We start from the raw sequence: 11,215 nt of genomic DNA, 5'->3' as shown, positions 1-11,215 counted from the left end.
TTATCTTCTTTTTTTCCTTTTTTTCTCAGATAGAAATAGACTGACTGACCCTAACATTACAATCTATACACTGCCCCCCCCTACCACCCCCTCCCCTCCCCCCCACACTCACACATACATACATATACATATAATGTATGCATATACACATACACATGCATTCACACATTTTCTCACAATATCTCTCATGAATATCTCTCATCAATCGCACATGCATACACACACACACACACACACACACACACACACACACACACACACACACACACACACACACACATACACACACACACACAAACAAACATACAATGTGTGTGTGTACACAACCAGAAACAGCACAAGCTGGTGGGCAGCCTCAGGTTTCGGTTTCAGGCTCAGCATATCCGCTCTCCCTCTCCTCATCCCTCTGCTTCACCACAACAACATGTGACCCCGCCCTCTAGCTGCCTTCCCTACACTCTCTTTCTCTCTCTTTTTCTCTCTCTCTCTCTCTCTCTCTCTCTCTCTCTCTCGCTCTCTCTCTTGCTCTCTCTTGCTCTTGCTCCTGCTCAGCCTAGGTCCCTTCAAGCCTTCTCCGAGGAGCCCTCCACGGTAATGCCGGTGAACTCTTCTGCGTTGCCGTTCTCCTGGATCTTCTCCTTGTTCATGAGCGTCACCATCTCCTGCTCGCGCTCCTCCGCGCGGGAGCCCACCACAGCAGCTGCCGCGCCGTTGCCCTCCGCGCCGTTCTTGCTGATGTTCAGCGTCTGGTGCTTTCCACACCATCTGAAGCAGAGAACAGGGGCCATTCGTCATGTTACTGTTCCTGCTCTACTCGCCACTGCCACACTATAGTCACACTAATCAATCCCAAGTCAACTAATCAATATTTTGTTGTGAAACTGATCAAGTGCTACAGGCTAAGTTATGGCAAAATCATTTGTCTCACCTTTTCCTGGTTGCAACAGCGGCGCAAACAAGAACAATGGCTGCGATTGCCACCACCACTCCGATAATGAGCAACCAATCTATGAACAGGGATGGAAGAGATGGATGTTGATAAAGGATTGCAAGAAAGGGCCACAAATCCAACAGAAGATTATGGTTTAAAAATATGCTGCTCAGACAGTTACAAACATGGGGATGAAAAAGTTTCACCTTTGAAATTTGTAAGCAAGACACATCTCAAGTAACTCAAGATACAGAATTTCTAAATGAATCTGAACGACATGATCTTAAAAACAACACACAATAAATACAACATTGTCATGCTCACCGTCTCATGTGTTATGAAAAACACACACATCAACTAGGACGGTCAAATACTCTCATACTCAATATTTCATCAAATGCTAAACCTTCACACTTCAGAAATAAAACGGTGACATAGAGGGATAAGCTCACCATTGCCCTCCTTCTCCTTAGGCTCCTTCGGCTCTTTATGCTCCCCTTTCCTGCCGTGACGACCAGACTCTACAGAAACAGAACAGGGTTTTGTCATTATTGTTAATGCACATACACACACACATTATGTCTAAGGTACTTTTATTTATATTTTCTAAGCTAAAGTGTAAGGTTTAACAAGACTATCATGAATCATAGTGGGGGTCAGCAGGGATATGATCATTTGTGATAGGTCAACATTACAATGAATATCTGAACCGATTTGATTCGAATCTCAGCTGCCGTGAATGTGTGAGGAATTACATTTCTGTAAAATAGCAGGTTAATGCTGTTATCAGCTACTCCACCTATGTCGGAGGTTGTACTGGTTTATTGTCAATGAACAAAACACAAAGAGCAAGGGTATAAAGATGTGAGTGTCAGTCCTGCCACTGTACACTTAAACACCAGGGGGCGCTGTTTGGCCCTTCCACAGGAAAAAAAGGAATGTCAAGTTACATGTGTAAAATGCAGCACTGAGGAGAAAACGATTTAAACCTTAATGTCTAAAAAAAAAGGATGGAAACTAAAAATACCAGAGAGAATAAAAGCGAGTTATACATCGAGATCATGCTAATGACAAATACTTATGTTTCTTTGTCTGTGTGTATGTGACTGTCGAAACGAAGTATTTTCTTTGCTAGTTGTAACAGACATACCACAGCACAGCATACCATATGCCTATGTCTTTATAGTTTCACGTAGTTATAGCTGTTACTGACCAAAATGACTTAATATCTAATAACTAATTCATACCAATTAATTTCCTCACTGCTGACCGCAAAAAAAAACCTGCACACACAGAGGAAACCCAAAAGAACATTGATATCTCAGATCAGGATGGGGAAAGGAGGAAGTGACGTCTAACCTGTGTTACTCTCTGGTTTGGGCTTTGGTTGGGGCCCTGGATGGGCTACTGGTGTCAACTCCACCTTCTTGACTGTCTCCACCTCTAGCGGGGCCTCGCTAGTGTACCTCTCCTCAGAGGTGGGCAGGATCCCAGACCCTGTTGTGTCATCCGGCAGCAAGAGGCCGGTCATCTCAGTCGGCGTGGTCACCTGGTTGTCGTCTATGGTCTCCTCGGAGGTGTTGAATCCACTCTCGCCCATCACACCCACATCAGTGTTGAGTTCTGGGACATGCGTAGCTGCGTCTGTCTCCATCACGTCCAGCGTGGGTGTGGGATCGAAGTGCTGGTCCGGTTCCTCTGTGGAAGCGGTGATCTGGTCACCAGGAACCACAAGTAAGTCTTGTTCGGTCACGGCTGTAGCTTCATCAGGGCTGGAAGTTATCTCTGCTCCCACCTCTGAGGATGGTGCTGTTGTGGCAGTGGCATCTACAGCAGAAATAGGAGGCACTGTTACAAAAGTTCAGAAGAGAAGCCGCTGTTGTGGTTCCTTGAGTTTCAGACACAGTGACATTGGTCATCTGTCTCTATGGCATTTATTTTTATCAAAATACTAATCTAAATCTAAACTAATCTAAAAGTAAAAGCGTAATGCAATTTCTACCCATCACATTTGATGTAAAGAGTTACAGCGATGGTGTGCAGGAAGGTTTTATGCCTTAGTCAAATACGTTTCACCGCCCTGGAAATGGCCTGTTATTTTGATTCTGGTTACAGTAGAACCATGTCAAAACGTTAAGGCATTCTAGCAAAAGATGGTGGGTTTGTTTTTCATGGGCTGCAATTAAGGCTAATGCTGATTCACATGATTCTTTATCTAAAATTTCTCTGCAGCTCTTTCATGGCCAAATTTACGACATGAAGCTGACATGGCAAACATGGTCAATTCCTGCCTGTTTGAAGACTTAAGGATTGGGTAATCGTCAAACATGAGGTAGCCTAATTGCCAACATCCACCACATACATCAGAGTAAAAGTGAGGAAAAACGTGAGTGGTTTGTGAAAACACACCCAATGCACAGGAGATGGTGCAAAATGATGCGGTTATACCCTTCTGAACCTATCAGATGCTTGGCAATGATGCAACCTTTGGGTGTTACACGGACATAATCACCTTAGTGATTATAGGGATTATAGTCAACACCTGACAAAGGGTGAATGAAGGCAAAAAAGGAAAGGCTGGCTATACTCTCTTTTGCGCTACTCAACTTGCTGTTCATTTATGTTCTGGGTTGGTTTGATGTTTTGTGTTCGCACTCGTCCTGCATTTAACTCTGGTGTTTAGCATTCAAGGAGATTGGTTTATTGCAATAAACTCTGGCCTTGTTGTAGAACTGGCCAACATGGCAGGTCAGAAAGATCCTGAATGAGCTTACCATTGCTGTCTAGTTTTGTGGATAAGGGGTTGATGGCATTCTCACAGTTACGGGTAGACATATCTGTTCATGAGATAAGAAATAATTATAAACATACACACATACAAACATATATACAGTATATATATACATACATACACACATACATGCAATATATAATGGCAGTATGACTACTTTTCTTTCCAAACCTATGCCCAAAATGATTCAATTTTTCTTACCTGAGTTATTATAGCAGTAGGCGTCCGATAGCTCAGTTGAGTTTACTGCCCTGGGGGCAAAGCCAGTTTGGTTCAAGTAGCATTTTTCGTGTGGTGTGTGTCGCAGAATGGCAATGCTCATATTGGCAGTCCACCCATACCTGAAAAGGAAAGATCATGTTTTGTTATCCTTTACAACCTCTCTGTCTGTCTGTCTGTCTGTCTGTCTGTCTGTCTGTCTGTCTGTCTGTCTGTCTGTCTGTCTGTCTGTCTGTCTGATTCTTAATTGAATTTACTTTATTCATCTAATATCGTAGAGGCTTTGGTGCAAAGGCCCAATGAGAGGTCCTCACCTGCAGGTCTCCATCTTGCTGTCGTAGGCAGCACGGAGCTGCCCCTCCGTTGCCAATTCAGCCCCCAGACTGAGGCACAAGGCGTCGGCATCGTCATAAGTAAGTACGTAGCGATCACTGCCTTCCACGTGGAACACACCAACGTGACTGCAACTCCGAGACTTTACTGATATAGAGTAAGATGGTTGGAGAGAGAGGGAGAAGGAGAGGGAGGAAGACAGAGAGAGAAATAGTTGGAAGAAAGAGAGAGAGGGAGAGAGAGAATGTAAGGATTTAGATAAACCACTGACAAACAGACGATTCCTGCTTCTCAAAATTCAGCTGAAAGAAGGAAGTGATTATTTCTTGTCCACATTCACACATAGTGAAACAATCTCACAGCAGGCCGACAACAGGGAAGAGTCTACAATTGTGAGGGGCATTACTATGAAGTCTCTTTGAGCACCCATGTCTAAGATTTGAGTTCCTGGATAACTAGCAAGGATCAGCTCCAGTGGCGTTACTATAGGGGGTGAACAGGTGTGGTCACATCTTGGCCCGTGGGTCTTGGGGGCCTGTAGCTGGGGCCCAAAGACATATTTATGTCAATCTACATAGTCTGAATAGCCAAGTCACATTGCCAAAAATACTGATGTATACCCATATTCAGCTAAATAATTCCACTGCCAATAGCTGGTTTCAAGTGTTATAGGAGGAATTTGCAGAGGTAAGTGATCTATGCTGACCATTTTAAATGTTTTAAGTGTTATAGGCGGAATATTTGTGCAGGGGGAGGGGGTGCGGCGGTTAGTGATCTATGCTGACAATTTCTCAGTTTCAAGTGATATAGTCAGAATAGGTGCACGGGGAGGAGGGGTAGTGGCGGTGGCGGCGATTACAAACATGAAAAAACGGGGGGCCTACGTAGCTGGAGATTGAATGTCTGAAGGGGTACGGGACTGTAAAATGTTTGGTACCACTGCCTTACGCCACTGAATAGGGCCCATCATGATAGCCTGCACTTGGGCCCGCCGTAACTACGTTACGCCACTGATCAACTCGTTCATCGACCAGGACAAATAAAAAGTGCAACTGAAACATGCCATTTGCCATTTTGTATCGGAACCCTGGGCAGCTATCTGCTTCGCTTATCTCCTAGCAGGGCATCTCAATGACTCCTGATTACAGTGCTGTCAGCTACATCTTCATATTCATCCAGAACCTCTTTTAGAATAGTAAGATCATCAGAAACGTTCTGACCTCTTCAATCTCTTCTCCCAACTATTCTTTTTTCCCATCAAGTTTAGTCATGTTGATATGATGCTATCCTGCATTGTCCATATTCATCTACCAGCATTGTTCTAGGTTTTTCTTATACAGTGCAGTGGATTGTGCATACGGCATACTGCATTAAAAATGGATCAATAGGTTGATCAATAAGGTTGAATGGAATATACTGTAGGTGTCTCAGCGCTGCCATCTGTGCTTAACATGTTCAGTTTGACAGGAGAGACTGTATGTCACCCGGCCCATGAGAACAGTTTGTCCTGGATATTGCACACATACAGTAACTTGCTTAGTACCCGCAGCACTTCAGCACATAATGCTTACACACACTGCTGGTTGCGTAATGTGTGGTAAACATTCAGACCCTCTATACGGGTCAAAAACTTCTGCACTTCACGTACAGTAGTACCTTATTCCCTTTGCTTGTGATGAGAATACTGATAATGGCGTTCCACCTCAGAGGTATATACTGTATATATGTATATATATATATATATATATATAGAGAGAGAGAGAGAGAGAGAGAGAGAGAGAGAGAGGAAGATATAGATAAATATAGAATATATATATATAAAGATAGAGAAAAACAGAGAAAGAGTAAGAGAGATGCATCACTCTTGCTCATGGCTAGTAGCACATCTCTGTCAAAACATTTTAGTTTTGTATTGGTGAATTGGTATGTTGGTTACTGAAATCCAGGCTGTTTATACATCCAACATTAGTCATCCTACTTTTTGTTTTATTTAGATTATGTGGTCATGATATGATATGATTTATCTTCCCAACTGGCTATTGCCCAGTCAGTCTTCTGGGTTTTTCTACCTGGCTTGAGCCACAGTGTTTGCTTTACAAGCACAAACAATGAGCTAGCAGTCAAGTACACATAAGATAACCTTTATCCATTCCCATTCAGGGAAGTCCTGCAGCAGCTCTGATTTAACATTCTCCATCACAGAATCGTATCATGTCATAGCTCCAATACCCTGGTGTCCGTGAGCACCAGAGTGACTGCCTAATCTGCTTAGATGCCTAAACACTTGAGCACAGATTAGTTAAGGAATCAAAACTGTACCGTAACCAGTCTGTGTGTTGGGAAACAAGCAGAAAGGTGTCATATTTCATGCTCAAACTGGAACTGTAAAATATATTGGACTCAAATACATACAAGTCACTGGGCCCTAATTTGTATTTTTTTTCTTTTTTTTTGACAGGCAATGAGCAACTAGCATGTGTGTGTTGCGCATGAACTAAAGCTATCGTGTAGGGTGTGGGAGAATAACACTGACCCACCCATGTGTGTGCTAAGGATCTTGCTCATGGTGTTAAATTAGCAAAGTGATTTTGCCAAGCTATTAAATTAGCTTTAGTTTATTAGAAAAACTATGAAATGGGTAAATCAGGAATAAAGAAAAGGTGTTCTTCGTTAAATAACGTCCATGATGTGTGTTGAACATCACACTGCCCAGACTTGTTTACTTTGTTACAGATCTGGATCTGAAACTGAGTGAAATGTGAGGACAACATTTACAACACAACATAGCCAAATGTATTGCCAAAATACATACAGTACGTTAGCAAGCTAGCAATCTTTTACCAGCGCCTGTTGAGCTGGATAGCCTGTTAGCTTTATAGGACCACTCCTTACTTTTACTTAAAAATATCAGATGAAAGATGGGAACACACATCTGTGACACACATGTGGGATATTTTTATATGAGTAAGAAGGGATTTGCCAGGTAACCCATTTAATTAGTATGAGGGTTTAATGTGGGTTAGTCACACATAGTAGATAAGATGAGCGTTACGATCTCAAATAAGGTGGTGCATACCTAAGGAAAATGAGGGAGGGGTCATTAGGTACAGCATCACCCTCGGTATGGATAAAGTCAGATGAGAGGTCAGAGGTTTCATTGGTCAAAAGGGTCAGTCAACTAGGGCTGTTGTGGGAGTGGTAGATGAACTTCTAAATACCGGAGCGCAAGTATTATTTGTCAGAATGCTTCCGGAGACCTTCTCTTATTGTTGTTTAAATCCGTGCTGAAGAATTCTACATCTGCTGTTCAACTTCTGTTTGCTGAGACTGTGTAGACACGACACGCACGCACACACACACACACACACACACACACACACACACACACACACACACACACACACACACACACACACACACACACACACACACACACACACACACACACACACACACACACACACACACACACATACACAGACATATAGGCTACAGAGGATGCAGCAGTTCTGAAAAACATACATACTTCCATGAAACAGCCCACAGGGGTGTCTCACATTTGTTGGTGTGAAACCAAACTGCTCTAGTTTGACACACCCCAGCACTCACACGGCTCTCTCACACACACACACACACACACACACACACACACTCGGAGAGACCTGATGTATCTCATATGCTCACACAGGCTTGGCTATGACGGGTAAGAGTATGTAGAGACCATCTCACTTGAGCTGCCCTCTGTCTCTGTAGGAACCGTCTCCCATGGTCCAGAGCTCCTGTCCGTCAGGACTCCTAAACTCTGGAACAGAGTCGAGATTCTACACGACACATTCAGCCACACCTGTCCACAAAGACCAATACACTTCCCAAAGGCTGTTCACAGACATACTACACACACACACATACACACAGTTTTTCCACTTGTCCTGACATTGTATATTGATACACACACGTACAGATTAACGCAGGTCTGCAAACACAAAGGGACTCCTCTAGAAGTCAATAAACAAACACATTTTCCTTTGCCTATATGATATCAAACATCAAGTGATGCTGTTTGTTTACCATAAATATGTTTGTTGTGTATGCTCTGTTACTATGGGACATCACATCAACATATAAGGGCATCTGAGCCTCCTCGTCATATTGCATTATATAAACCCGAATCAGAAGACCTCATTTGGATTGAGACTGGCGTACAGCAAACAGTTTTGACATTTCTCACACATCTATGTTTAGTTTTAGTCATCACCGGATATCAGGCCAAATCCTTTGTCACTGTGATGCTTGTTGACATCTGATTGCCATGGATACAGGTGCTAACATTAGATTGTGAAAGAGAAAAGGGTGAGCGGGGGACAGGTCTCCGAGAGAATGTGAGAGAAAACAGGAAAGTCCCTGAACGGTGGTTTGTGTTGGGGATGATTAATTCAGACGCACAAGCATATTACATACACACAGGTGCAAATATGCGATACTTTCTCTCAAACTATTGCATTGAATTCAGGATAAAACCAAAAATGTTATGATGGACACAGTGTGATGCATTGTAAAACATTGTGAGCAGATGTTAGGATCTTACTACATTATAAGCAGTTACACACAGTGAAAGGCCCAAACACAAGTGAAAGGCCCAAACATATGACGTGTGTGTTGTGTTGTGGTGTGGTGTGTAGTGTGTTGTTGAGTTGTGTTGTGTTGTGTTGTGTTGTGTTGTGTTGTGTTGTCTTGTGTTGTGTAGTGTGGTGTTGTGTTGTTTTGTGTTGTGTTGTGTTGTATGAGTATTCTTGTATGGAGTCTTAAAGAGAGGGAGAGGGCAAGATATTGTGTTGTCAAAAATTGGCCAATTGCTGGCTTTTTACAAGTTATTAGAATTTGGGCCTTTAAAGATAGCCACATTGATAAGGGCTGGTCCAACTAGCCAGTTCATCTCAGTGATCAAAGTCAAAGTAACATGAATAGGGAGCTGTTCTTATGGATAAGTGGCTCTGTGAAGAACCCAGCCTCAGTACCATTTAAAGGATGTGAACATAATGGCCCTCATGCAACAACGCTCAACCATTTCATAATGTCTCATAAACATTGCATCATCCCAATTCTTCAAAACAATCTTGAGTCTACACAATCTTGAGTGACAACGGCTGACAATGTTTTCATTTTACACCAGAGATAGATAGACAGAGTAGACACATATCCAGAATACCCTTGCAGATTCCTTCCCAAAGTAACTCAAACTGTCATTTGAGGCAGATTCCCCCCACTGTAGAAAATGCTTGTGCATGTAATGATGTGATCCTGAAGGAAAGTGTCTGGAGCTGAAAACAGACTCACTCTTCATGTTTGTGAAAGCTTGGAGAGAATAGCGGCAAAGGAAACATGGAAAAATATTGAAACCAACACCAGCATTGGTAATGCTTTTGATCACATATGATCTCATGTTTCCCAAAGGTTTATTTCTCTTATTTCAGGTGAAGTGCTTAGCTCAAAACAAATCTCTCAAAAACAACAACAACAACACACGCACATCACCTCACAGACACACACGCTCAATTAAATATCTCACCTAACCCCATACACAAGTCAGGTAGACCCTGGACGGGTATGGAATCAGATCAATGCCATAAATATTTTGTAATCTGTAATATAGATTTTGTATCTGTAATATAGATTAAGTATCTGTGAAACCATCTACACTTTCAAAACCTATCTACAGATACGGATTTCAAATACGAACTGTATCTACACTTTCAAAAACTATCTTCACTTTCAAAATCTATTTACAGATACATATTTCAAATACGAAATGTATCTACACTTTCAAAAACTATCTACACTTTCAAAAACTATCTACACTTTCAAAAACTATCTTCACTTTCAAAATCTATCTGCAGATACGGATTTCAGTTACGCATTACGGATTTCTGTTAGGCCTACGAATTACAAAATCTTTTTGGCACTGTTTTTACGACCCGCTCATTATTATTCAATACTTATAACCTAAATCTGCCACCGCTCTGCCTACTGTGCCTAGGGAGAGATCTGGGGTCTCCCCCGCATGGTTTGAATACAATTCGGTGTACGAACGCCTTGGGGGAAGTTTAACAAGCATGCCTTATGTCTGGCCCAAAGGGCTGATGAACGCCTGTACTATTTAGTTAATCTTAGGCTCTGGCGATTCAGAGATCGCTTGGGTGCAGAACGCATTGTAACTAAGAAATTGGTCTCGCTTGCTGCCTCCACTGAGACGCTAGAAAACTCGCTTCCACAAAAAATACACAATAAAGGAGACTTCAGAAAATGGTTACAAATAGGCTACCCCAAAGTGCCATGAAAAGAAACGAAAATGACATTGCAAGGTGGTTTTGAAATCAGGCTGGTCATTATCCAGTTGTTGAGGATGCACTTAACGGTATACCCCCACCATCACTTTGCGTGTCTGGAGAACAAGACAATAGCAGTCTGTCTGCTAAATGTTCTCATCGTGATAATGGGTCATATGAATACTGTTCATGGTTAACTTAATAAAATGTGAATAGGAGATCAATCACGAAAATGCTAACGTTAGCTTTCGTTAGCTACCAAAGCAGATCCTAATATCTTCCATACAACGACAGGGATCTTTGAAACAGGTGGAACGAAGTGTGGAGTGCAAACCACTGACTGATTGTGCGTTTTACAATGACTTTGTTAACAACACCAAATATAGGACTTCTTACTTGTGCCATTTCTCGGTCTCTGATCCATGACAGCTGCATTTCACTCAACTTTCCCAGTTCCCAGCAAGCTAGCGCTGATTGGCTAGTCAGTACAGGATACAATGTGTTGATTGGCGCTTTAGAAAATCTGCAAAAAGCGCTGATTGGCTCTTTAGAAAGGAAGTTAAGACAGTGCCAAAAAGATTTTGTAATTCGTAACAGAAATCCGTAACTCGTAGCCTA

General features: G+C 42.3%; 1 protein-coding gene across 1 annotated transcript in view; it reads right to left on the bottom strand.

The window, feature by feature from the left end:
* Positions 1-551: 551 nt before the first annotated feature.
* cd44b (CD44 molecule (IN blood group) b) overlaps positions 552-11,215 on the bottom strand; it is a 15,301-nt gene continuing 4,637 nt past the window's right edge. Inside the window, exons 2-6 of the mRNA XM_080842647.1 lie at positions 4,260-4,421; positions 2,291-2,758; positions 1,384-1,452; positions 929-1,007; positions 552-765 (exon numbers count right to left, since the gene is read on the bottom strand). Coding sequence (XP_080698773.1) covers positions 564-765; positions 929-1,007; positions 1,384-1,452; positions 2,291-2,758; positions 4,260-4,421 — 980 coding nt within the window. The 3' untranslated portion in view covers positions 552-563. The remainder of the gene's footprint in view (positions 766-928; positions 1,008-1,383; positions 1,453-2,290; positions 2,759-4,259; positions 4,422-11,215) is intronic.

This window comes from Sprattus sprattus, assembly GCF_963457725.1.
Source record: "Sprattus sprattus genome assembly, chromosome: 7".
Taxonomy (NCBI): domain Eukaryota; kingdom Metazoa; phylum Chordata; class Actinopteri; order Clupeiformes; family Clupeidae; genus Sprattus; species Sprattus sprattus.
The sequence above is the reverse complement of the archived record's forward strand: the minus strand, read 5'-3'. Positions and strand labels throughout refer to the sequence as shown.